This window comes from Sturnira hondurensis, unplaced genomic scaffold (assembly GCF_014824575.4).
Source record: "Sturnira hondurensis isolate 20B ecotype Veracruz unplaced genomic scaffold, ASM1482457v3 Scaffold0022766, whole genome shotgun sequence".
NCBI lineage: Eukaryota > Metazoa > Chordata > Mammalia > Chiroptera > Phyllostomidae > Sturnira > Sturnira hondurensis.
The window spans coordinates 1,483,741-1,511,325 of NW_028095397.1; the positions used below are offsets into that span (position 1 = coordinate 1,483,741).

Genomic DNA, 27,585 nt, shown 5'->3' on the forward strand with positions numbered 1-27,585 from the left:
GCGGGGACCCGCTTTGTGTGGCCCTGCGCAGCTGGGCAGACCAGTGTCTTCACCCTCTCCTGGGGCTGGGCTCAGGGGGTGACACAGTCTGCCTTTTGAAGAGTGTGAAGTACATATTGCTTTGCGAATAGTCAAGTGTCCCGTGTTCAGCAGGTTTGTCTTCTCACCCGTGGAGGCCGATGAGGCTGGTGGTGACCCCGGTGCGTTTTCCAGGGGGGTCCCGGTGCTGCGGGAAATGTTGTGGTGAGAGGGACACGTGGCGAGAGGCATGAGTGCATGAGGCTTCTGGTTGCTCCCAGGCCTCCGTGCAGGCCGCTGAGAGAGCACACCGTGAGCCCAGGGCCACCGGGGAATCCCACGCTGCAGGGAAGCAGCGCCGTCCCTGGTGGCCTCACCACCATCGGGGGGCCTGCGACGCCCTACAGGCGCGCTAGAGACCACGGTCACCGCGTGGTGTTCATGATCCTCTCAGACATGTCCCCGTTCCACGAAATTCAGCCACAAGTCCCCGAAATGACGTACAGACGCTTCCTTGCACTTTGGGAACATTCCTGTGACTCCGAGAAGGCATCTGAGACCAGAAATGTGTTATCACCCACCTCTCACCGTGTGGTGTTTGAAGTGGGAAGTGCGGTGGGAGGGAAATAGGCCTCTGTCCCGTGATCAGTCAGCAGTGTGTGCTGCCCCCTGCTGCCCCTCTGGGGACACGCCTGGGGGCTGGCCCTGCCTCTGGCTGTGGAAGGCTGGCTTTGCAAGGAGGTCACTCATACTCAGACCCGCAACGCCCCCGGACTGGAATTCCCCAACCGTGAGGTCACCGGGCCCGGCGCCAAGTGGGTGTCGTGTCCTCTGGGTCTGGCTTGACTGATCTTTGGGGTTTGATGGCTTCTCAGGGTGTTCTTTCTGCAAGATCACTGATCCGTGGAAATAGCTGTTTATGTCACAGTTGGTTACGAGGGGTTTTGATAAAAGGTTATTCTTTGAAATATGGAAAATGAGCCGAAAGGGCAACAAACTGCTCTCAGACGAGACCCTTGCTTCTCTAAGAGTGGGCTGGAGTGTGGTGGGTGCCCTGTCGCTCGCACTGAAGCCGGGGGTGCTCAGTGGGGGGAGGGGGTCGAGGGCCGCCCCACGGTCCCGACTGTGTCTCCATCGCCTTTGACGGGACGCCCCAGCGGCCCCTTTGGCCCATGTCCTCTCCAGGGCTCCCGGGCCAGCAGAGCAGCAGAGAAGGTCACTAGCTGACACCCGGGGCCTCCGGAGACCAACGGGAGAGGCATTTGTGGCCATTGTTGCCGGCCTGGCACGCCTGCCGCCTAAAGCCGGTTTACTCCTGGATCACGAATCACCGGCAGGCTCTGTTCGCTCACCAGGTGCGAGTCCACATGTCGGCACAGACTCAGGGGCACAGACTCACGTGTGCCCGAGGGGCTCACAGGTCCGCGGGAGCAGACGCAGGTGACTGGGCGCTTCACTGAGGATGTGCCGAGGGCCGGGTCCCTGTCACATCCCATTGGGAGCCACAGCACAGCCTCTCGTGACAGAGCCCATCCCTCCCCTCCTCTCAGCACAGCTGGGGCCTCGGTGGCCTGTCCACACGTGGGAGCCCTGGAGGGAAACACCCAGTGGTTCCCGAGGGTCTCCGCTGAACCCACCCTGTTTCCACGGGCACCCACAGGTGGACATGGCATGGCTCTCCGCCCTGTGGCCAGTGCGCTGCCTGGCTGGATGCACTGCAGGAACTGGTCGGGCAGTGGGCGCCGACAACACGGACCACTCATGCTTGGGCACTCAGGACTGCTTCAAGAACATGGGCCGTAAAGTGGGTTTTTTTTAATACAATAAGAATGTTGTGAAATTCAGGGGTAATGATTAGTTGTCCTCTATTCCTTTCTTTAATTTGGGTTGATGGAGAATCCGACCAGAGTCACACAGAGGGAGCCAAAATTTTCACAGATCAGCATTGTGATTGGTAACACTGGCCCCTTCCCGCCCGGAACACCTGCCTGTAGGGGGCGACCCCGGCACCTGGAGGACCCGGCTCCGGTCCCGGTCAGTAAGTGGACCCTAACATCTTTCATCAGAAAGGTGCCCCCGCCCCTCTTCAGGGAGTGTCCCTGTGAACTCGGAAATCGTGGGCCTGTCTGCTTTATGGTGACCCCCGGTGACCCCTTTTCTCTGTGGGCAGGGCCCCTCTCAGAGGTGGTACAGAGCGAGACTGGCCTGGGGACCGAGCCCTCTCCGGTGCCACAGGGCAGGGGGGCCGCCTCCTGTGCCCTGGTCTTCATGCAGCACATTCCGCCCTCCGGGTGAGAGGCCAGGCCCCTGGGATTGGCTCAGCGCCTCAGGCTGTTGGGGCTCACGTGGGGTCAGGTCAGCCCCCAGCTGCCGTTTGCCGACTGTGCCCCATCAGCACGTGTTTGTCATGTGGCTGTCAAACAGCGAAGAAACATGCAAAACAAGCCCGGGACTCTCCAGGCAGGGAGCCGTCCTGCCTGTCCAGGGTGGGCTGGGGCGGTTTTCGGGGCAACGAGAATGGCAGGCCCTCCCCCCGAGCCTGGGCTCGAGAGAACTCACCCACCGTGAGGTTGGAGCTTCGGCTATTAGTTGAGCTCACTTGAAGGTGGACCTGAGGCTAATGGCGCTTCCTCGTCTTTTTGGGAATTAACGTTCCTTAAGTCAAAGTGAACAGCCTCTGGTTCAGGGGAGCCTGACTTGCCCCCATGGGGCGGGTTCACTGCTCTCTGGGGTCCCGAGGCTCCAGAGAGCCCACCCTGAGCACGGCTGGTCCAAGACAGTGAGAGGGGCGATCGGCCAGCACCCGCCTTTCAGTTCAGTGCCCATAGTACTTGGGAGATGTCAAGGCTCAGTCCCCCAGTCACATTGGTGCCTCCCCACAGAGGAGGGACGGGCCACCCAGGAGCATCCTCTGGAGAATGTCCTCTTTGGAGGAGGCGTGGGAGAGGCAAGAAAGGCCTCCTGCCCTGAGCTGTTCTGCAGGGCAGGGCCTCCGGTACGTTCCCCTGACCTATGGCCCTCCTCAGCCTGCAGTGGCCCTGAACCACAGAGGGGGGGTGGGGCCTCACTGAATCCCCCCGAACCTTAGTGAGGCTCACCCCAGCTTCTGATGGCCCTCATCGCGGCTTGGGAGAGAGGAGGAGGCGGGGGGATACTTACCACAGGGCCTAAGAGACACCTGAGCTGAAGCAAGGTCTGCCCCCTTAGGGCCCCTGTTTGGGAAAACGGGACGTCCAGCACATGTTTTTCTTCCCTGCCCCTCCAGCAGCTGGGGGGCTGACCTGCTGGAAGGAAGGACGGGCCCAGCAGGCCTGTCCCTCCCTCAGGCGCTGGCTCCCGGCTCCCTCCACCCTCTAGCTTTCTCCCCCGAGGGCTGCCGGCAGCTTCCAGAGGCACCACTGGTGCCACCGAACCCTGGGCATGGTGTTTTCAGTCGCACATCTAGTGAGTCCTGTCTACTGGCTGCCCTGTGACCTTTGGCAGGGTAGGGGGCAGCTCTGTGACCTTCCAGGGACTAGTGCTGTGACCTTGGGCCGGGCCCAGCTGTGTGACTTTGGGCAAGCCACTGAAATCTCTCTGAGGCTGTTTGTTTTTCATCAGAGAGGAAGTCCTGAGTAACTGTGGTGCCTCTCCTGGGAACCTTAGCGATGACTTAGGTGCCGTGGAATCAGAAAAACTCACCCTGTGAGCTGGCTGCTGTCCCCATCAGCCCCTGCCCCTCTCCCTCTCCATCACACACTCCTGTGTCCAAACAGCACATTCAGGGGAAACGTGTACACTGTTGTGTAGAACAGCCAGGGGCTTGGGTTCCTGCTGCGGCGTATCTATCAGCTGTGTGAATACCTGGGGGCCTAGCTGTCCGAAGGGGCTCTGTGGCCACTGGGGGGCAGCAGAGCCCTGGGAGCAGTTGAGTCGCGCAGGGTGGGGTCCCCACCTTACTGTCACTTTGCAGACAGCCTCAGGCAGCATCAAGAAATCAGGGGCCACGGGCACTCTGGACCACCTTTGCTCCCTCACCAGACTTGTGAAGGATTGCCAACCTCGCCCCAATCCAGCCCAGCCAGGGTGTGGCCCTCAGCCCTTTCCCTGGGCAACCCCGCCCTGGAGCAGAGACACTGGTGCCCTGAGCGGCCTCCAGGACGGGCGCCAGGAACCAAGCTGCGAGGGAGGGAGACTTGCAGTAGGTGCCTCCGTGTACCTCGGCCCCTGAGCCCTGGGGGTAGTGGCTGCTGAGAAGGGTGTGCACGTGGCTCCGTCAGTGGCACCTGCCACGTGGAAGGAAGCAGCCTCGTTTCCAGTCACCCTGCTCAAACTCCTGCACGTGTCGCCTTCAGAGCGAACAAGACCGGCCCACCGTGCCCACCAGGGGCCCTGCTCTGTAGCCGCAGCTCCCCCCGCACTCTGGCTTCCTGTTCCCACTGCTACCCCACAGGCAGCATCACCCTGGGCCTAGGCTCCCCTCTCTCGGCCCCTCTTGCCGGACAGCCTGCCCTCCCCGCCTCCTCCCAGTTGCCCTCAGTGTGGCCCCACCTGCCTGTGGGGCCTCGCCCTTCTCCCCTGCTCGCTCTGGCCCCCACACCCTGCAAGGGTGCCACAGTCAGCCTGGCCCTCAGACACCTGGGCAGGGTTCCTCTTCTCTCCACACATTCTGCACCCTTAGGTCACTGCTTGTCCCATCATGGGGCTCAGGAGCTGGTTTCAAAGGGTCCTGGGTCCTGCAGACCCTGGGAAGCCCCATGGGTGGCCTCTTGGCGTCATCACCGGGGCTGCCATGGCCATGGACAAGTACAAAGCTGGGCAGGGCCCCTTGTAGTCAGGGCACCTCCCGCGATGGCCCCAGATCACCTGCTGTGGAAGCGCTGAGCGCCTCCAGAAACGCAGGCTCACGGGCTCCAGCCGAGGCTGGCTGCCTGTTGGCTTCAGGCGTGGGCTGGGCCATCTGTAGTGAGAGCAAGCCCCCCAGGGACCCTGGCTTTCCTGGGATGGAGCGGGATCGGGGGTCTCAGAGGCAGGGGACCCTGCGGTTCCTCTGCCAGTTCTGCTGTGTGCTCAGCACCCGTCGGCCGCAGTCAGCCCTCCCACCCTGTGCCTGGCTGCGCCTCCTGCCCCTAGACCTGGCCTGCCCTCCGTGTCCCCTTTCAGGAGGTGACAGCTGAGCTGTCAGGCTCTGAGTCCCTGCAGAGGCTGGTGCTGGCAGCTCCCACTTGGAGCAGGGCCCCCAACTTCAGCAGTCGCCTCCTGTCCTTTTTTCTCGCTCCCCTTCCCTGTGGCCTCCCAGGCCGGGGTGGGGGGGCTGGGGCAGAGGGGTGTCCCTGTGCTGCAGACGGCGGGGTGGGGGGGAGGCTCCCGAGGCAGGAACAGCTGAGCCCTGCCTCAGCCTCTGACACAGGGACAGAGTCCCTGCAAAGCCCCCTCCCCCAGCGTGGTGGTCCCAGTGTACATTTTGTCCATTAGTAAGTCAATCAGCCAATCAACGAGCGTTTACTGGGTGCTGAGGAGGCGCTTATGAGCGACTTACTCAACAAGTGCTGGCTGGGCCTGGCTCGTCAGAACCCAGTGCTGTGACCTGACCTCATCTCTGACGTGGGATCTAATTCCGTGCCGTGCTGTCCACTGCGGCCGCCCCTGCGGCTGTGCCAGCCCCCCAAGCTGCATTCCACAGGGACTGGTACCGTTTACGCAATTCCACAGCCCTCAGAGAGCTCAGCCTGGCAGGGCCGGGCCGCCCAGCCCTGACCAGCTGTTGGGGAATCTGAGCTGGACCCCGGCCTTTGACGACGTTGCGTCTCCCTCGGTCTCTGTGGGACTCAAAGGAGAAATGCACAGACACGCCTGTGCCTCCCCTGCCCCCTGCACACTCAGCCTGTGCCATCCACACAGCAGGAAACCCCTTTCCCAGCCGAGACCCTGGTCGACACCCAGCCGCAGCCCAGACCCCACCCCACTTTCCGGACGGGCTGTCAGGCAGCGAGACCGGATGCGGGCTGAGTTTGCCGACACATCTCCGTCCACTCTGCAGCGGTCCCAGTGGAGCCCCGTCAACACAAGGCCCACTTCCTGTCTCCTGCCGGTTCCCTTCTCTGCGAGCCAGAGCCGGCCAAGCAGGTCCACTGTGTGCGCAGACGCCCACTCAGCCTGGGGTCTCTGGGCCACGAGCTCCCGTAGGTTGTCGCACGTTCTGCCTCGTCAGTCAGATCGGGAAAACCAGAATTCCAGCATCGCTGGTTCCCTGCAGGGGGACAGCGTCTGAACAGAGCCACCCTGGGTGACATCCGAAAAACCCTTTGTCCTTTCTTTCTCGGATTTTATGTGAGTTAGAAACTAGCTCGAAAACTTGACTCTGATGTTCGTTGGTCTTGATGGTACCAAGGCCTCGACGGGCCACAGCATGGACCCCTGGCCCGAGAGGCAGTGATGGGGACACGTGGCCACCTCCGCCCTCCCCATTGCATGGTGGGCACCGCAGCTGGCGGGGGGGTCCATCCCGAGAGGCATTTGGCCAGTCCCTCCACCTCCACGCTGTCCCCATGCCATCTCAGGGTGGGGTTGCTCGGGCCCCTCCTGTCCGCATCTCATCCAGTCCTGACCGACACCCCAACTGGGTCTCAGCCCCTGGGAAACAGAATGCTACCCAGCGCACTGTTGACATCGCCCTGAAAGCTTCCAGCAACTGCCCCCTCAACAGCCCCATACAGGCCAGAGCGTGCCCATGGGTTGCTGCGGTCTGTTTGCGTGGCCAGCAAGCGCTCTGTGTCCCACATACGGAGCTGCCGCGGTCTCGCTGGGTGACGGGAGGACAGACTGCTCTCCGAGGGGCTCGTGAGCGCCCCCTTGCTGCAGGTGAAACTGAACGGAGACGCCGCGGACGCCGCGCTCCCTGTGGGAACACAAGCAGATGTGGAAAAGGTTCGTCGACTGGGTCAAGTTCACGGAGAGAGTTAGTGAAGGTAGAATAAACCCAAAGCTAAGGTCCAAGAATCTTCTCCCAGGGCTGTAAGAAAACTTGTTTTCTTTGGAACATGGAATGTGCCACCCAAATAGCAGGAGGAACTGAATGGCATGCTCTTCATTCTTTAGGGCTTCACTCTGATTTAAAGATGATGTCACTTCAGTTATTTTTAATTTCACTTATCAAAGTGCCTAATATGCACCGGAACCATGGCTTCTAGACTCTTTTCTTCAGTTGAGTGAATAACGGTTCATCTAAGAGTGGAACAAGGGGAAATCACTATTTAAATACACTAGCCGGCTATTTCTGTGTTCCGCTTTTAGTTTTTAATATTCATCTTCTGTTCACTTAGTGCACGTGTGGCTGTTAAGATGCTTTTCTGTGTTCTTCACAACGGGTAAAGTGTCTGTCATCATCACGACTCCACAAAACAGGGACACGACTCAGAACAGATAGGTGTGTGAGGTGGTTACCTTGGTGCCTGACATGGGCCATCCTCTCAATATACAGCAGCTGCAGTGGTCGTGGGCCCCAGGCCACACAAGCCACTCAGTGGGAGAACTCGAGTTCAAGCCCAAGTACAGCAGAAGGCTTACGCTGCTGCGCTCACCCTGCCTCGGGTTTCAGACGTGAGTTTGTGGGCAGGAGCTGGTTCTGATCCCATTCACCTGAACGGGCCAAGTGACCAGCGTGGGACAGGCGTGAGTCCACCCGCATCCCTGGCGTCGGCCCACGTGCACCTGTGTGCCACATGGTTTTGCGTGCCCGTCGTGGTCTGGGTGTTTGGTGCTCACACTGCACATGCTCACGTTTGTCAGAAAACCTGCGGGCTGAGGACCGGGTGGCATGTTCATGAGGGGCACATGTGGGAGAAACAGCCCTGCTCCCGGGGACGCGGGAACTTCTCTAAAAGCAGAGGTCCCAGCAGCAGGGGTGAGTGACACCTCTCTCTAAAACAGGACTCGCCCAGGCAAGGAGGTGGGGCCTGGGCTCCAGTCTGTTTCTAACCCACGTGTGGGAAGCGCACCCCGGGGGCCGGGGGTGGTTCAGGAGCTGTTCTGAGGGGTGTCGGTGGGAACTGGGGCTTCAATGTGTGGGCTGACAAATGAGCAGGGCCTCCGTCCAGGCAGCAGAGGGGCAGGCAGTTTGCACCCCACAAGCACAGGCATTAGCACGAGGGTGCCTCCCAGTGGTCCCGGGACCCCCAGAGTCGGCCGTTCGGGCCGAGGGGCGATGAAGCCCTGGGGGCCCTTCTCCAGGGCAGCTGGTGGTGATGCTGAGCCAGGCCCTGTGGCTCTCTCCTTGAGTAGAAGAAGAAGGTGGTCACACAGCACTGGGCTCACTCACTGACCTGGTCCGGCCGCACCAGACTTTGGAAGTACGCCCGAGGCCCTGGGGCCAGCCCGGCTGCCTGCAGCTTTCCTGTTCACAGCGGGCAGGTGGTCTGGCGTCTGAGCCCTCTGCCCAGGCCTGGTGCTCATCCCAGAGGCCAGGGCTGCCTGCGCCCGCCCACTGCCATCTCCCTCGGCTTGGTTCCCTCTGCTTCCCTGGCAGACAAGGGCCAGGGTCTTACCTGCCCGCTCACCGCTGCATCCCCAGGGTCCTGCACTCATATTAACCCTGCATGATGCCCGAATGCTCAAGGGGGGACTTCTCACTCTCCAAGATGAAGCAAAGAAGGTCTTTCCCAGCAGGAGGCCCTCCCTCTGTTGTAGGCGGCTGTCACCCTCAGCACCTCCGCCAGGCCCCCGCTGCGGTCACAGTGGCACTTGGCCTCTAGGACCTGGGAGGCCACCCCTGGACCACAGTTGGGTGGGGGGAGGCTGGCCCCGCGACACAGTCCCACCGCCGCCACCGTGTGGAGTTCACTCCGCTTGACGCCACGGTTCCCGCTCACAGGCTCGGGTCATCCTCTGGGGCAGAGCCGCACGTCTGTCATTTTGTTCGCCCCGTGGAGCGCGCGGCCTGAAGCCCCACATTCGCCTCTGCCTGGAAGAGCACCTCACGGTGGGGGTTCGGGGGCTCCCTGGCCTCAGGGCTTGCTCCCGGGCTTCCTGGAGGCAGTGGCTGGGGTGCCTGCGCCACACCCCAGACCCGCGGCCAGCCCTTCTGTCCCTGCCACCTGAGTCCCCGACGCCGTGTGCCCTCGGCCTCGGCCTGCCTCATGGGGTGTTGTCATCCCCATGGTCATTGAGACACCGCAGAGGCACGGCCGCAAGGACACTCCTTGTCAAGTGGAGCGTGACCCATTCTCCTTTGTTTGTAGCTGTAGTCACAGCTGACAGTGCCCATGGTCAGTCCCAGAGGAGCCGTGGCTCCCTCGGGTCCTTCTGGGGAATCGGAAATCGCGAATGCTCTGTCTTTGGATGCTTCCGGGCTTGCGAGGTGCCAGGACCCCAGAGAGGACACTCAGAGGTGGGACAAACGAGGGAGGGCCACACGCCGAGCTGAGTCACAGGGAGGCCTGGCTCTGAGCCCCGCCATGGCCTCCGCCATGTCCAGCTGCCCCGCAGGAGTCTCCGTGCATGCTGTTCATGGCCCACAGCCGATGGTCTCCCCTTGAGCTGGGGCACTGCCCTGCTCACCCCGTGGTCCCAAGGCTCCAAGTGCACTTCCAAAGTCTGCTGCTGGCCCTGGTCAGTGGCCCTTACTTTGTGTGACCACCTTGTTTTTCTTTTTAAATCGAGGAAAGGAACTACAAGGCCCGCTGCTCACCAGCTGATAGTCCCTCTGGAAAAGTGCTTCTCAAGGCTGACCCTCTGGGACCCTCCAGGGATCCCCTAGGACTGAAATGATGAGACAGAGGTGGGAGACAGAGAGGAGGCGACGGGCCGGAGCACGTAGCCCTCTTGGCCTCTGCAGAGAAGTTTGATTCTCCGCCCCTGACATTGGCCAAGAAAGGGCCAAGGACAAGGAGGAAGGAGCCAGGCTGAGTGAGGGGAGAGCGTTCTAGGCAGGACGGCACCTGCGGTGGCCCGGAAGCAGGCAGCGGCTTGGCTGAGCAGGGGAGAGAAGAACCAGGTAGAAAGGAGGCAGTGGTGTTTAAGGACAGTCTGCAGGAAAGGATACAGGGAGCTTATCCCAGAGTGAGCAGTGTGCAGGGTGGGAGGCTATACCCAGGGTGGGAGGCGTGGTCACCCGAGACCCTGTGACTTAACCACGTAACCACAGACCCTCCGTCCGATCGCTTTCTTCTGTTGCTTTTGTCACTGGCTGCTAAAGTGCGCAGACAGTCGTGTCCTTCTGACGTTCTCTCCCTGGAGGAGGGAGCAAGGTTCTGCTCCCCTCGCGTCTCAGCCCTCTGGCACCCGGCGGCACGGCCGCTCCAGCGGGGGCCTCAGGGCCACCCCGGAACTCCCTCTGCAAAGCTCTTTACATGGATGCCATCGTCGTCGTCGTCGTGAACATCATCACTCCTTTAGAACATGGGGCTCGCGCAGATGCCCCAGCCGGTGCCGGAAGGGGGACGGAAACGGATATCCCGACTGGCTCCAGGTCCCCGGGAGCGCCCAGCTCGCAGGCCAGGCAGCGGCCACTCCCTGCGGCTCGCAGTGCGCCTCTCCCTGCCACGGCCGACCCCGCACCACGCCCCCACCACTCCAGCAGCCGAGGGGCCGCTGCCGCCGCCACTGAGCAGAGGAGACACCGAGGCTCTGAGACTCAGTGTGTGCCCACAGTCACACAGTCAGTGAGCGGAGGATGAGGGGCTGGGAGTGGCTTGTGGTGGCACTGCGTGTCACTGTGGCCTTTGACGCCGGGTCGGACCCTCCGGGTTCGAGTCTTTGCTGAGCCAACTGACGGCAGATGCCAGCGAGAGCAGCCAGAGGGACTCGCTCTGCGCGCCAGGCCGCTGGTCGGCCCCGTGGGCGTCAGAGGACGCAGGTGCTGGTGTGCGAAAGGCACCTAGAAGGCCGGGGAGGCAGGGAAGCGCTACCTCGACTGCACGGGGGCGCTGTTCCATCCGTGGCGTGGCGTGGCGCCCCACACCCTGCAGTCAGCGAGCCGCAGCCGCCCCGCCCACCTGTTCAGGCCGTCCCCTCGACTCTTTCCTGTTCCCACGTGTCCGCGGCACTGCCCGTGGTCCTTGGTCCCAGGTCGTCCTATAGGCATCCGCCCTTCGGTTTGAGTGCTCCCTGGTCTTCTGGGTGAGCTTCCATTTTCCCCGAGTCCAGTTCAGACCTGACCTCCCTGGGAGGCCTCCCAGCGAGGCCCACCTCCCCCTTTCGGGACACCTGCACCCCTCAGGCCGTTTACTCCTACTTGGTCACACCTGTCACCCATGTGTCCTGTCTGTCACCCTTGCGAGCCTGGTGGTCCCAGCGTGCACTCACCTCCACGCTGACACTGAGAAGCGGCGATGGACCAAACAAGGTAGAGCAGCGTCCCTGCCCCATGGGAGGCGTGCTGCTGTGCGGGAGAAATAAACCCAGTGCAAGGCGTGGGCTCCGCCCTGGGGGAGGTCCACGAGTGTCCCTCTGTGGCTCTGACAGGGGTTGGGAAGGAGGGACGCTGAGCGGGCGAGGTTCCCCTGACGGCCTGAGTGAGGTCTCTGGCGGGTGGCTGGCCTGGCCGGGTTCGCCTCATCCAGGGCCACCCCTCCATCACGTGGATCCGGAGCCAGTGCCGTGGCTGCTTCAGCAGGACCCCCATCCAGGCCTGGGAGCCCGCTCCCTGGAGATGGAGGAGGGGTGGGGGCACGAAAGTCGGGCTCTCCCTTCAGAGAGAGGTGGAAACCCACCAGCAAGAGCACTGAGCGCCGCTGCATCGGGTGAGCCATGCTGACACCCCGAGAACCCAGGTGGCTGTAGGAAGCTGGGTCCGTGTGTGGGACCAGAAGAGCGTGTGTGAGCCGGACGTTCAGGTGTGGGGGGCCTGCCGCTCACCTGCGCACGGGGGACACCTGTTCTGTGTGGGCCGGACCCTCAGCCTGGGCACCTGCTCCTCTGGGCAGTACTTTAATGGGCACCCTGTCGGGCGCCCTCCTGATGTCCGTTTCTGGACAACCCCTCAGAGAGGCACATCCTCTCTCAGAGCAGCGGTGCCGCCCAGCAGGCTGCTCCGGCCGACGCAGTCTGTCCATCCACAGCCGTCCCAAAGCTCCTGCTGCCGGGCTTGGAGGTGGCGCAAGGCGCAGCCCCGCCCCCCATCTCCAAGGCCTGCCAAGGCCGGGTGGGGCAGGGAGGGGCAGGCCTGACATGGCTCTGCCTGGTGGATCTGGGGGTCGTCTGGCCTGGGCTAACTGGCTGTGCTTGCCACACATGTTCTTCTCCAAGAGCGATGTCAGTTAATGAGGGAGTATCACGAGGCCCGAACATGGCCCTGAACACACACAAGCATCCCAGCGCCCACCCTCGCTGGCTGGTCATGCTCTGGACTCAGCCGCCTGTGTGCTGCTCAGAGGTATGAGCTTGGCAGGCTGCTCTCGGACACGGCAGGTGAGATTCGTGCTGCTGTGGCCGCTGAGCGGGAAGTCCTTTTGAAGGCAAGATACTCCTTCCCTTTTTTGGTGGCCCGACAAAAGACAAGCAAGTTACCTTGCATAGTTTAGATATTAGCCTCTGTGTTTGGAGCTGAGACAATTGTTCAAGAAAACTTTTAGAAATTGTCATTCTTGCTTTGTGGCTACCAGGGGACTTTAGAAAACAGAAGTTTAAACAGGCCAACAAGCTCAGGTGTCTGTTAGTTGGAGTACTCTGAAATGTTCATCCTGCAGAGGTACTCTGGGTGGGGCTGGGACCCTGGGGCCAGGCTCCTGGCCCGAGACCCTGACCAGGGGCCCCAGCCGCCCGGTTCCAGCCCTCCCCACACAGGGAGCCGAGAGCGGGATGTGCCCAGTTTGCTCGGTCCCTCACAGACCCGCAGTCCTGGCCGCCTGGGACTTTTCCTCCGACGAGTGGGGCAGAGCCCGAGACCTTTCACTCCCCCCCTCCCCCCAGCGTGTAGCGAGTTTTGTAAGGAGACAGATTCCAGATAAAACAATAGGCGCAGTGAGATGCCGGTCACTTCCTGAGCGCATGACCTCCGGTGAGCTGTGTCCCTCTGAGTCTCAGAGACTCAGTTTCTTCCTCTGCGAAATGGACGCAGAGGCCTTGCGCCTCCTGGTTGCTGTGAGAGTTGGAAGGAGTGTGTGTGTGGCCAGTGGAGCCGTGGAGCCGTGTCACGACTGCGTCACCACCTCGGGTAACAGGAGGTTAGAAGTGCCCCTGTCTCTGTGAAGACACAGGTTGGGAGTGGAGGCTTCACAGTGTCCCATGGTTAAAATGTGAGTTATGAAGCACTGGACTTGTAACGAGCACACAGCCTACACATCTGTGTGGCAGAGGGTGGGGGCTCAGGGGGCAGGCCACAGGGAGCCCGTCTGCTCTGGGCTCTGGGGGCAGAGCTGCGTTTGCATCCAGGGGACCCCCAGGACACAAGGTGGCCTCCAAACAGAGAAGTTTTCTCTAGTCTGTGACCATCTCCTGGCTCTGGCCGTGGCCCGGGATCTTCTGGGCTTGAGGCCATGTGTCCCCCGCCTCCGCGTTCTGGCTCCTCTGCTTCCTCCAGAGGAGCCGGCAGGGAGCCTCGAGGTACAGTCCTCTGGGGACCGGCCAGGCGCCCACAGTGTGACGAGAGCTGGAGGAGCCCCTCCCAGCTCTCTGTCCAGGTGGCAAGGTTGGGTGACTTAATGAAGGGACAAGGAGCAAGAGGCCAACACCCACAGGGTCTAGAAGAAGGAACGTCAGAGAAGGTCATTCCTAGTTCAACCTCTCTTTGCTTGTCACATCCAGGACCTGGCTCTTGGGTGTGCACCCTGGAGTTAGGGCCATGCCACTACCTCCTGCCCCGGTGGCCGGGGGAGCAGAGGGCGCTTGCTGGGCTGTGTGCGGAACAGGAGATGGCAGAGACACACACGGGATGCAGCCCAGGGTCACCGCCCTGCTCAGTCCAGCAGCCGGACTCCCAGCTGCTCCCCTGGCCCGGCTCCCCTCTGGGCACTGCAGGGTGGGGCAGAGATGCCGGCTGAGCAGTGATGCCGCTGCGTCCACAGCAGGGCCGTATTCTGGGGCCAGTGACCTCATCGCTGCAGGAGTTGCCAGGGCTGGGTTCCAGGGGAAAGGGGACAGCGGTGGAGGGGGAGGGAAGCAAAGAGCAGCAGGTTGGACACAGGCGTGCACTCTTCAGAACTTGAGCCGGAGGGTCAGTGCCTCCAGTCGCCTCCCCCCATTGCTGCTGAGACTTCAGTTCAGCGAGTCTGTGAGCACGGCACTCCCCCAGTCAGTAGGGTCCAGGGAGGGCCTGGGACTGTCACTGCGCCGCCCGGTGGGGAGTCTGAGTCCCCACTGGCTCTCCGTCCTCATGAGCCACAGTCAAGAGGCCAGAAGTCACTGCTGTTGAGCGGCAGGTGCCCCCGAGGGGGTGTTGTTAACCTGCGTAGTGAGGGGTCCCTGGGTATCTGCAGTGTCGTGGCCCGCGGCCCCCTCTTCATAGTCAAGGGGAGGCTGGGTCAGCTGACCACGAAGGAGCCCAGGAGGAGAGACAGGCGAGCGTGCCTCCCTTACAAACCCTTCGCAGCCCTTTACTCGAAATGCTGACACATCCATGTGTTTCCACGCCAGCTGCGGGTGCAGCACGGGCGCCGGGGTAGAAGTACCTTCGTGCGCTCCTTACCTGGGCGCGCCCTGCTCACCCAGGAGTCGGCAGGTAGCTGACCTTAGCCGTGCACCTGGCCCTCAAGTTCTAACAGGATCTCGAGGGTCTTGTCCCGTCAGACCGTCAAGGTGAAGGGAGAGGCTCTCTCGGAGCAGCAAGCAGCCCCGCAGCCGTGTGGCGGGGCGAGGGCTGGAGTTCCGACAACCCCCAAAGGAGCGTGCTGGCCCTTCCCTCTTTATTTTCTTTATGGGGCTGTGGTGTTTTGTCCCACCCGGTACATCTGGTGTAAGGCACCCATTGTGTGGGCAGCTCCCCCTTCGGTGAGGAGCCGTTCCTTTCAGTGGGAGACCCACTCAGCACTGCTGGGCTCGCCTTTGCCAACCGTCCATAAAGCAGGACAGTCCTTGTCTCAGGAAATGAGTGTTTTTGTCCTTTAAAAGCATAGTTCCCGTAGGCTACCGTGCAGTTTGCTTGAGTGACATCAAGTACTTCTGCACTACCTCTTACTCATCACGGCGCTCTAGTATATTTATCCTTCATGTGACTTCTCCATTTCCTCCAAGCACCAGAAGACGCCGTGTTCTGCACGGCTGACTTGATTAACACGGAGATCAGTTTCCGTACGAGACAAGCCCTCGGTAATTCCGTTGCCTGGCTCCAGGGTTATGTAATGACAGAGGAAGTTGATAGGTCACTGTATTTGGTCTCACATGAAAGTCAAGAAGGAGTGGAAACCCCTGTCTTCAGCATGCTCAGTTTGGGGCCAGCCGGAGAGCGAAGGTCTTTGGCGAGGGAAACCAGAGGCCGAACGTGTGGTGGGCTTGCACCCTGCATTTGGCCCAGGTGCCCTTGCGCCACACTCGGAGGAGCCTCTCGGGCACTGCAAGCTACACAGAGGTCCTTCCAGAGCTGTCCGTTCGCCTACAGGGTCTGCTCGGAGATGGAGTGTGGCCACAGGTGTCCCACGCCAGCGTCCCAGTGTGTCCGCCACTTCCCGTCCAGGAAGTCTTGGCTCTGGAGCACCCTCATTTTCAGAACAGTGACAGTTATTCATGTCTCCTTTTCAACTGTACATGTGTGTTTAATGAGTTCTTAAAGTTTTTTTTCATGTGCTGTCTAAATGTTTATGGGAGCCGGCCTGTGGTTCAGAAGCCTGTGCAGCCTTCCCAGCACACTGCAGTGCAGAGCGGGCGGCTCCGGGCTCCGGCTGCCCGAGGCCCTCTGCAGGGGCCGAGCGCTCACGTTCCCAGGAAAGACAGCGAGCAGAGAATACCATTCCATATTTGAACTTGCTCACCCAGCCTCATGGTGCCTGCTTTTTGTAACAGCCCGTGGCAGGCAGCTGCGTCGCAGCACATTTCTGCCTGCGGGACAGTCAGCATGTGCATTCCTGAGGGCGCGGGCGTGGGTCAGGCCGGCCCGTCCAAGTCAGTTCTTCCCTCCAGGGAGCAGCCCAGGGTTGCCACCAGGAATGCTTTCTGCTTTTATGGCTCAGGATACAGTCACCCAAAAGGAAGACTTCCCCCCAGTGTCTGGGAGCGTCCTCGTGGCCAGAGCAGAGACGTTGGGTCTTCAACCTGAACTCAGCGAGGCCGCAGCCTCCTGAGCTCGGGGGAGGTTCTGAGGGCGGAGCACCCGAAGACCCTGTATCTGCTTGCACAGCCCCACGGCCCGGCTGGGGGGTGCCACCTGCATCCCTTCCCTCCCGCACTTAGCAATGCTTTTGCGAGAAAAGCCTCGCTTCCTCTCCAGAGTCATCTGTGCTCCCTGTGGACAGCTGTGTGCCAGGGTAATCGTCTCCCATCACCCCTTAGGAGCTCCTCACAGCTTTTATTTCTCTTGTGTTGGTTTCCTAGTTCACTTTCTTCGATCACGTTCCTGAACTGCCTTCACCACCCTCACCTGTCGCCTCCCTGGGCCCTGCCTGCGTCCTTGCCGATGGCGGCCCTGCCCCTCTGGCCAGGCATCCCTTCCCGTGCGGCTCCCCCGTCTGGCCGAAGGGCCCACGTGGGCCTGCCCCTCTTGTCTGCGTCTGTGATGCAGCTGCCTCCTCGTTTACCTTCTGTGTCTGCCTGTGGTCCCAGCACTCAGTCACGCTCAGGGCGGGTCGGCAGGACACAGAAACCCCTGTAGTACTCTGGTCAGAAGGGGACTTGGTGAGCACTGGGGAGTCTCTGTCGGCTCTGGAAAGGGGGGTCGCAGCAGGGACCTTGGACAACATGCACCCTGGCTGCCCAGGGGACTGGCACCATTGGTGGCCACAGTCAGTACACCCCAGCCCGTGCTGGATTCAGGTGTCCCCCTTAGCCGTGACCAGGGATCAACAAACTGCCAGTGGCCCTGCTGCATCCAGAGTGAATGTCCCCGAGATGGGCACCAGCCCGGAGCCTGAGTGACATGGAGGGGTGGGGGCCATGCACAGATCCTCAAGCACAGGTCCTCCTGTGGCCACACCCACACCTCCTCTAGTCCCCTTCAGAGGAGGCACCTTGGGACCCCACACAGTTCTCCCAATCGCCACTAGCTGCCCTGTTGTATTTTCCTCAGTCTCAGTGATGGTCTGGAATCTCTGTCCTTTCAAAGGTGACTTTAGTTTTGGGAAAACCCAGAATCCACAGGCATTAAATCTGGGCTGTAGGGGGCTGAGTCACCTGGGTGATTTGATGTTTCCCTGAAAAAAGGCACGAGACCTGCTGCATGAGCGGGTGTGCTGTCGTGATGAAGCTGCCACTCACCAGCCGCCCGCAGCTGCCGCCTTCTGAATTTGATGTGGACTGATCGCTCTACGTGCTCAGTCCCTTTGAATGCGGCGGCCACACAGTGCACACGCTCACTCAGTGGCACCTACCGCCCCCCATGGACTAGTACAGTGGAGTCATCATTGTTCACCCCTGTGCGCGTTCCAGCCCACTGTCTTTGGCTGCCAGGTTACATGGACGTTGCGCACACTGTTTTTGTTATATTAACAATGGCTGGACTTTTTCTGGACAGACCTTGTCTTTGTATTTTTATTTTTGCAGGGAAATGTAGTACATGGACCTGTCCCCTCTGTCTTTCAGTTATGAAGTGTATACATGCTGAGGAAAAAGATAGAACATTATCTTCCATGTGGTGAAATAAAGCCAGGTGTCTGGATAAAAACTGAGAATAAATCCAGATACATTCAAGTGCCTTGTGACGAAGGACCCACGTTTGGACTTTTTCTCTTTACCTGGCATGTTCCTTTCATGTGTGGGGGAGCCCCACGTTGTCCCCCACTGTCCCTGCAGAGCACGCCCGGGAGCTGGCTGTGCCCCGGGGCACCCACACCAGCCGCCAGGGCGCAGGCCCAGACCATCAGCTCCGCTGGACACTGTGGGCCGCTGAAGTGCCAGGCGCAGTGTGACCTGTCCGAGTTCAGAGAGCTGGTGAGCCGTGGGCCACACAGCCGACTCCAGGCCTCCGCCTTCGGGGCCGGCATTCTCTCCCTGAGGACGGGCAGTTTGGGTCCCCGCCACGAGTGGCCTCAGTCGGACGTGACTGGAGGACAAAGTCACAGGAGTCATGTCAGCACTAGTGATTTTAATGTCCAGACTTACTTTCGTTTTCACAACCAAGAACATTTTCAGGCCCTGGCCAGGCAGCTCCATTGGTTAGGGCACCCTCCTGATGTTTCGCGGCTTCGGACTCGACCACCAGTCGGGCATAGACAGCGATCAGCCAGTGAATACATCAGTAAGCAGAATCACCAGTCGTGTTTCTCTCTCTGCCTCTTTCTCCTTTCCACCCTCTCTCTAAAACCAATAAATCAAGTTTTTTGAAAAAATATTTTCAGGAGTTATACGAGTTTTTACTGTGCGGCGGCTCGTGCCCACCCGCCTTCTCTTGCAATGGGCTCGCACGGTTCATTTGACGGGGAAACTTCACTGTCCGCCTGGGGTCCGACCGCCCAGCACAGCGACTGTAGTGTCTTCATAGTGTGTTCAGCGTGAGCGCGCTTCGAACACGTCTCCCCAGGCCTCTCCAGCCTTTCTCTCTTGTGCGATCAGCCCCGTAGAACGGGCGTCCTCTCCTCCCTGTCTGTGAACCGGGACGCGAACCCGAGTGGACGGCCTGGTAGGTGCTGCGCTCAGTGGGGCTCCCAGGTGCACAGGCAGAGGCGGAATCGGGCTGACCTGGTGGCTTTTAGACCCACCGGCCGCTCCCACGCACAGGTTTCTTGGGGACGGCAGCATGGTGTGGACAAGGGCCAGGGTAGTGACCGTTGCCTCTCTCGTCCCTCAGATCCGAAGCCAGAGCAAAGCAGCGGGGTCCGGGCTGCGCGAGGGCGATGAGGTGGTGTCCATCAACGGGCACCCCTGCGCGGGCCTCTCCCACCCCCAGGTGGTCGAGCTCATGGAGAGCGTCTCGGACTCGCTGCACCTGCTGGTCAAAAGGTACAGGGCGTGGGCGGGGCATCTGCTGCCTCTGGAGGCTCGGGGGGAGCTGGGCGCTCTGGAAGGTCCGTGTATTTCACAGGAAAACCTCTGTGTTGGAAAAGGGACCATTTTGATCCACTCCGTTTCCTGGTTGATGGGAAATTAACTCGGAAATCTTTGTTTCAAGAACTTCATTAAAAATTTTAAGTTATCTACAGCTAATTCCTTAGAAAGCTCAGCCTGTTGAACATAATTGAATCCTTCCAGGTTGAGGTTTATGGTGGGTCGGGATCAGTAACTTTTAATTCCCAGTTATGCAGGTGAGTTGAAACATTTGAATGTTAAACCATTCCACTGTACACTAATTTTTTAATAGAACGAAAATGCCCAGGAGAAGGAAAAGAACAACCACAAAAACCCTTAGAAGCAGCCAGATCCCTGTGGGCCAGGGCCCCCGGGAAAACCTGTGCTTGGGTCTGGACAAGAGGAGCAGTCAGAGTCAAGTTCTTCGGACACCCTTTCGAATCTCTTGTCAATCTCATTCGCCCCAGATCCACCCGAGCACTTGCCACTTAAAAATGCAGAAGTTTAACCCTAAAAACAAAAGACAGGAACAAGGGCAGTGAGGGGAACCCCGCAACATCCAGGTTTCCACTGTGTGCAAAGCACAGTCCAGCCCCCAGCAGCCTCCCGGGGGCCTGGCCAGTGCAGCGTAAGGCCTACTGGCAGGAAGGCTCAGGCTGGCATGGCAGTGTGGCATGGGGGTCCTCTCACAGAACCTGCAAGCCCTCCAGGGGTCGCCCAACTCTGCAGGGACCGGCCCAAAGCAGGGCCCCCCATGTCACTCAGTACAGTTCTGTTTCTCTACAAACGCAGCCTCTCCATGGCCAGGATCCTGGGAAAATAAATGAAAGCAGCTGTATTCTTAGCACCTCCCATCCAGATATGTACCCACCAAGCCCAGCGTCTGCGCCCTCAGGACCCTGCTGGTTTACAAGGCTGCCACTTGCCATCAGGAAGGGTGCCGTGCGGGCCGCAGCCCTGAGCCGCGGCAGCACGCCCATCTTCGGAAGGGTCCAATCACAGCCAGACGGGCGGCCCTTCCCTAACCTGCTCCCCCTTCAGGGTCCCTGTGAGCTTCGGGGCAGGTTCTGGGAGCACAGTGTGGTCAGACACCCCTCCTCGCTCTGGTTGGACCCCCGTGGCTGTCCCTGGGAAACCTGGACAGGGCGGGCGGCCAGAGCTGAGTCAGAGGAACTTGCTCACGGTCAGAAACCCGGGGCTAGTTCCCTGATGCTTTAGCAGATGCAATTGTGATCGCTGCTATTCTCTCTTCAGAATTCTGGCTTTACCCAATAAATAACTGATGATATTGAAAACAGAACCCCAAATTAGTACCTACCAAAAGGCAGTCGACACATCATCACCATCGTCATCTCCATCACCATCAGCCCCTCCACTCTGGTACCTCAGTGTGGTTTCCTGGAGTTAGGCCCCTCCCCCACGCCCAGAACTTCCCCTGGGGCCCTCGCTGGCTCCTCCCGCCGGCTGCCTGCAGGGAGCTAGGTAGGGCTCTCTTGAAACACCCCTTTGTCATTAGGGGTCTGTTATCGTCATTGGCATTAAACCGAGATATTTTTAAGCTAAATAATTATGTGTTGGGGAGAAGGAAATTTTTCTCTACCCTTCTAGGTTCTTCTGGCTGGTATAATAATGATATTGACATGAGACAGATGGACAGGAAAAATAACCAAGTTTAACGATGTTTGTGTGTATGAGGGCCATCAGGACTGCAGCTTCCAGGGCAGGCTGGGCTGTACGCCGCCCTGGGCTATGGAGACAGGACTTCAGCGGGAGGAAGGGGCGACTGTTTGGCAAACAAGTGTGTGCTGGGCTGGAAGGAGGAGGCGGGGACCCAGGGAGGAGCCCGCGCTCTGGGCGCTGCAGCACCCCAGGGCCCCACCGCCCCACCACCCCGCGGCCCCACCGCCCCGAGGCCCCGCGGCCCCACACTGCGCCCTGTGGAGCCCTCTCTGCCAAGAGCTCTGTTCCGGGAACAACATTCTGTCTCAGTTCTTCTAAGCAATTGGCTGGAGGCCCAAGGTTCTTCCTCAGTCTTGTGTTTCTCAAAAATAAAATAATCCTCCCACAGAGAGACACAGGTTGAGCAGTCAAATCTTGCTTCCCTACATCTGACACGTAAGTTGTGGAGTTGATCACCTTCGTAGACTTCATGGGAGTGAGCATTTTAAGGTACAAAGCTCTCACTCTAGGGCTTTCGTGGTTTATCCATGTGAATCCACTTCACTTTGGCTGCCAGGAAGCGTTAGTGTCCATCCATCCGACCTGGTCGCCGTGTGCCGTCTCTGAGGCTGGCATGGCTTCCAGCCCTCGGCTCTGCGTCCCCGGTGGGGCCTCAATGCCAAGCAGCTCCATCGGTCCCTGCGCAGCCCTTCTTCCCACACACACCGGCCTGCCCTCCCAGGACCCTCGTTTCTGAAACGAGAAAGATCGAATGTGCTGTCCCGGTGTTTTTAAAGTGCTGTATTATACTTTTTTTTTATATTCCCAGGAAGCTTTACAGATTACATGCTTAAGAGAAACCTGCATTTCATTTTATTGTTTAGTTTTGTTTTGCTAAATGTAGTCAAAAGCCAAGTTATGATTCTGAAATTGTATGACCATGGAAATGCTAAGGGAAACCCCCTTGAGTTGACGAGCAGGGGGACCCAGTCCCTTCAGGGGATGGTCCTGCGTTGTCCAGGTACACGCTGAGGGAGGGAGAGGCAGGCAGAGAGAGGGTGCTGCTCCTTAGAGGAAACAAAAGGGGGGGGGAAGAAACCTTACGAAAGTGAGGCCCAAAGGCCTCGGCTGCAGCTGTGGGGTGAGGACGCGTCCCTCCTGAAAGCAGGGGAGTCTATTTTAGAGTTTTAGCACAGAGGTGTTTAACCCCAAAATCGACCCCAGCAAGATAGGGAAATGCTGCGTAGTATTTTAAAAAACATGGCTTTTTGGAAACAACCAAGTAGTTATAAATAAAGGGCATCCATGTGGCAGTAACCTGTCCTTTTAAAAACATAAAAGCTGAATTTAGGATGGATTTAGGTTTTATCATCTCTCGTAAGCACTTTTCCTTGGCTTTAAAGAAAAAACTATCTGGAAGATCTATAAATAACCACAGAAACCTGTTGCCCCTTGTGTTTTCGGATGGGCTGCGGCCACACTTGGGGGGCAGCCCGGGGACCGATGGCACCTCACACCGGCCCCTGCCTGGGAGGGTGTCCGGGAGGGCTGGGGCAGGCACGGTCCCCGTGGTAATGAAAAGTTTTTCTGTGTGCAGAGCTGCGAGTGGGGTAACCGAGACTCTGATCCCTGAAACTGAGACCAGAACCCAGCAGCGCCCCCCTCAGGAAGGGCATGTGGAAAGCACCACCCTGCAGATCCGGCCGGCCCCACCGAGCCAGGACAGGGAGCCCTGCATTGTCCCCATCAAGAGTGGAGCCCCCCTCGCCGAGGACCGAGAACGTGGTCCCGCTTTTCCTGGGAGCAGAAAAGAAGAAAGCAGCCTGAGCTGCCCTGCGTCTCCCCACGCGCCTGCCGCCCCAAAGGGTCACTCCGAGGAGGAGCCAGTCCGGCCGGGCCCTGTGCTTGAGCTGCAGCTGTCCCTGTCACGGGAGGGGCACTCGGGCACGGGTGTCCCCGTGGTGGCTCTCCTGGGGGCTGAAACGTCTCAGCGACCTGACCCAGACCCTGACTTAGACTGTGGCGAGGTCGCCCACATAAACTCAGTCCCCTCCAGCGAGAAGGGGGCCCCTCCTCTGCGGTCCAGCAAGATCGTCCAGATCGGCAGCAGCCAGGAGCTGCCAGTGACCCGGGGGAGGGGGGCGGGGGCCGCGGGGCTGCCCCGAGTGGAAGTGATCTTCGACTGCGCTGACAGGCAGCAGACGGAAGGGTGCAGGCTGCCAGCAGCGGCAGGGGGTGTGGACTCCCTGGGGGAAGGGGGGCAGTCGGAAGCACCTCCTTCTCTGGTAGCCTTTGCCGTCTCGTCAGAAGGCACGGAGCCGGGGGCAGAGCCGCGCTGCGGCAGGGACCACAGCAGACCGCACAAGCACAGAGCGCGCCACGCACGTGAGTCCTGCGGGGGCCGCGAGGGGCTGGGGGCCTGGGCATCCTGCTGCTGCCGCTGCTGCTGCTGCTCCCGGCACAGCTCTCTCCACAGTAGATTTTTTCTTGTGTCTTTCATCGGCTCTTTTAAAAAAACTGATGCACAAAATAACAAACACGAAACAGGGGTCAAGACTAATTTCTGAATCGAAAGCAGCCAGTTTGTGGTAGAGTTCCGAGTCTCATATCCCCAGGGGATGGGCAGTGATAAAGACAACGGCCTTGTTACTGTTGCCTTTTTGATTAGTCCCAGAGGGTTGTCGTTGGTGAAGTAGCACATGGGAGTGTGTGAAGGGATGTGGGCTCCAAGTTTCAGCGCCAGGCACTGCGGAGCCTGCCGCGCAGAGGAGTCTGTCTGTGAGGTGCAGGCTCCCGCAGACTCCCGGGGCAGACCCTCGTCTTGAGCCCGACGCTGTGCAGCGTGATGCCGCCTGCGGAACCGAGTTGACGGACAAGGGCATGTGGCGCCCCAGCAGCTACGTGATCCTGCCCGCGCAGCAAGTCCTCAGCGCGCTGCTGAGGGTTTCATCTGCCTCTGGACACCTGAGCCCGTCTCCAGGGCCCCGAGGAGGCATTTAAATGTCCCCACGCAGAAAATGCGTCTGAATCCAAGGCTCCTCCCAGTGGTCTGTTTCACTGGGGGGAGGTAAGGGGAAGAAGAGTGAGGATAGGAATGGCAGCTAGGTTTCGGGGGTTTTGTTATTTTCTTTCTTTTCCCCCACACATTTTGGAGTGTCATTGGAGGAAATAGAGGCTGGTGGGCAAAGGCACTCAGGCGTCTGAATGACAGTCAGTGGCAATGAACTTGGTTATACGGAGCAGTAACCTGAGTCTTCTAACCTGTGGCCATTCCCGTCAGCTCGCATTTTCAGTCCAGGTCCTCGCAGCTGCACTGGCCAGTGCTGGCCGCCACCCTGTCCGCTCCGAGCACAGGTGCAGACCTCACAAGTGTGCAAGGGCAGGTTCACATACCTGGCACGTCGGCAGTACTGTTGTGGCAAGTGTGCAACGGTGACCGTCACTTTGGCAGTGAGTGTGTCGCACGTCAGGAAGAGAGCACAGGTGGGGATGGCCACACACCTTGTCACTTTCTCTTAGTGAAACGTCACAGCCCGTGAATGTCTGTGACTTTGTTATAAGACTAGTTACTATGGTTCCACTCTTAAAAACTTAATCACTAAGTCGGATTTTGTAGAACAAAAAGAGCAGACTTTCGATCGTAACGTACTCAAGAACATCTTCTGAAATTCCCACTGAGCTCTTTTGAGTTCAAAACTCATTTGTGACTCACGCCCACTGTCGTGGAGCTTGACCGGGCTGGGTGATGCGGTGCGTTGACTCACTTTCAGTGTCTTCTTGTAACAACAGTGGTGGAGCTTCACATTTAAATTTTTATTTTAAAACTGTCAAACTCTTGCTTTAAATGTTCGTTTTGGTGTCAGCTCTTACCCACAGTTAAAAGGGTCACTAATTATATAATTTTTAAGTTTTGCCAAGATTCACAGTCATTTCCACTGCAGCTGAAGCGGCCTCACGTTTCTGAAATAGCAGCGTGTCCCGGACTTGTCTGGACGGCGCCGTGGGTTTCCTGCGTTCGCAGTGACCCAACCTCCCGAATTGTTATTAATCATGGCTCAGCCCTCCAGTCTTTGTCCTTTCAGTTTTCCGAATTTCTACTAATCCACTCTCCATACATGGAAAGGCTTTGGGGGGAAGACAAAGTCAGGGGAAAAAAAAGAAAACTTGAATATTGAAAGTCATTATGTTAAAACATGAAGCTAAATAACATTTTTGCCCCCTCCCCTGCCCCAATGTTTTAAAAACTCTCAGAAATAGCTTTATATTGACATTTGGTTTTTAAATATGGAAGCACAAAGGTGTGCCTTGACTTGTTTCCAGAGAATATTGCCCTTAAGTGGTCTCCTCTCGGTTCTGGTTGTACCCTGGTAACCAAGATTACCAGGCACCACTCCCCGTGGAGGCAGGGGCCCCACCCAGAGGCAGGTGGTGGGACAGGTGTGCTACCCAGCACTCACTCACGCATCTTCTCCGGAGCACCTGGCCAGCGAGGGCAGTGTCGCAGGGGGTCCTGGTGGGAGGTAGGCGGCCGGGCTCTAGCAGGGAGCCCCCGGGTACTCCCTGGTGGGAGTGGCATCCCCAGAGCTGGCCTTGCCCTGCAGCTCAGTGTGGCTCTGTCCTTCCCCCACCCAGGGCTCCGGAGGAGTGAGAGCCTCTCTGAGAAGCAGGCAAAGGAGGCCAAGTCCCGATGCCGAAGCATCGCGCTGCTGCTGACGGCCCCGCCCAGCCCCCACTCCAGGGGCGTGCTGATGTTTAAGAAGCTGCGGCGGCGGGCCAGGAAGTTCACGCTCGTCAGCTACGGGACCGGGGAACTCCAGCGGCAGGAGGAGGCGGGGGACCCGGAGGACGGACACAGCGACAGCCCTTTGGAAGAGGCTCTGCTGGGCGCCAGCGAGTCAGACGGGGACGAGGAGCTGCTGTCCGACAGCGACCACAGTGCCCACGCGGCGACTTTCGATTGGGGTTCCACCCTCGGGGACGCGGAGAAGAAACTGACCGGTGAGGACAAGATGGAGATGCTGCCTGACACCTCGGGCAAGGGAGCCCTCATGTTCGCCAGGAGGAGGGAGAGGATGGACCAGATCGCGGCCCAGAAGGAGGACGCCGTGGGCGCAGGGACGCAGGCCGACGGCCTGGGCACCGGGGCGTCCCACCTACAGAGGGGCGCAGCCACAGCGACCCAGCAGAGCTACGTGAGCGGGAGCTACATCGAGGTGAGCCCCGGCCCCGGCCACGCACCCCAGCACAATGGCTTCGGGGCAGCGCCCTACACTGAGGAGGCCCCGAGGATGGCCCCCACCAACAGGACGGCCAGGCCCTTCCCGGGGTCCATGGCCCAGCCCGCAGCCGCCTTCACCCCGCCCCGTGGCTGGACGAGCCCCACGGCCGACTTCCCCGCACCCCCGCCCTACTCTGCAGTCACGCCGCCGCCTCCGGGAGCTCTGGCCCAGGCAGTGAACAGCCCCACAGCCGGCCCTGCACAGCCCCCACCCTGGCCACAGCCTGCACCCTGGGTCCCAGAGTGCATAGCCTCCCGGGACGAGAGGATCGCCGTGCCCGCCAAGAGGACGGGCATCCTGCAGGAGGCCAAGCGCAGGGGCACCACCAAGCCCATGTTCACGTTTAAGGAGCCCAAAGTCAGCCCGAACCCTGAACTCCTGTCGCTCCTCCAAAACTCTGAAGGCAAGCGCGGCACTGGGGCTGGGGGTGACTCTGGCCCTGAGGAAGACTACCTCAGCTTAGGGGCAGAGGCCTGCAATTTCATGCAGGGCCCCTCAGCCAAACAGAAGACACCCCCTCCTGTGGCTCCCAAACCGGCAGTCAAGTCCTCCTCCTCCCAGCCGGTGACGCCAGTGACTCCTGTGTCTCCAGTCTGGTCACCGGGCTTGGCTCCAGCCCACCCTCCTGCCTTCCCCATGGCTTCCCAGTCACAGGGCACCATTGCATCACCCATCAAAATAGCCCAGCCGTCCTACCCTCCTGCCCGGCCTGCCAGTGCCCTCAGCCCAGCCGGTCCCTTCAGGGGACCCCCAGCAGCAGTGGCCAGTGTGAACTACACCACCAACACAGCCAAGCCAGCGGCCGCTGTGCCTGCAGGGAGCACCGGGCACGTGGCTGCAGTGGAGCCGCCCAGCGAGCTTCCCGGAATGCAGGGCAGAGGGGCCCAGCTCTTTGCCAAAAGGCAGTCTAGGATGGAGAAGTACGTGGTAGATTCGGACACCGTGCAGGCCCACGCTGCCCGCGCCCAGTCCCCGACCCCGTCCCTCCCGGCCGGCTGGAAGTACTCCTCCAACATCCGAGCACCACCTCCTGTGGCTTACAACCCCATCCTCTCGCCCTCCTACCCCCCGGCCGCTATGAAGTCCCAGCCGTCGGCCCCGCAGGCCTCCAAACCCAGCAAGAAAAAGGGGAAGAAACCCCTCAATGCTCTGGATGTCATGAAGCACCAACCGTACCAGCTAAATGCATCCTTGTTCACTTTCCAGCCTCCAGATGCGAAGGCTGGCCCCCCACAAAGGCCATCCACCAAAATCAACTCGGTGCCTGCCAGGCAGCAGGCGCTGCCGCCCCTGGCGGTCAGCGCCAGCTCGCCCGCCAACAGGAAGGCCTCGTCCGTGTGCTCCGTGCCAGCCCGAAGCCCCCAGCCGGCCTTCTTCCCGGAGGCCGCCTCACCCATCAGCGCCTCCCCAGTGCCAGGGGCCGTCCCCAGCTCTCCACAGCAGGAGCCGGCCTCCGCAGTGTCTCTTCTGGCACCGAGGCCCAAGTTCTCGGCCAGGAAGAGCGGAGTTGCAGCGCAGGTGTGGAAACCCTCCATCGCGGAGGGGTGACCGCACGGCGGGAGCAGGC

The 27,585-nt window shown here is 59.9% G+C and overlaps 1 protein-coding gene across 1 annotated transcript in view; it reads left to right on the top strand.

Moving 5' to 3' along the window:
• SYNPO2 (synaptopodin 2) overlaps positions 1-27,585 on the top strand; it is an 88,384-nt gene that overhangs the window by 39,384 nt on the left and 21,415 nt on the right. The window contains exons 2-4 of the mRNA XM_037036289.1: positions 18,863-19,014; positions 22,337-23,124; positions 25,372-27,536. Coding sequence (XP_036892184.1) covers positions 18,863-19,014; positions 22,337-23,124; positions 25,372-27,536 — 3,105 coding nt within the window. The remainder of the gene's footprint in view (positions 1-18,862; positions 19,015-22,336; positions 23,125-25,371; positions 27,537-27,585) is intronic.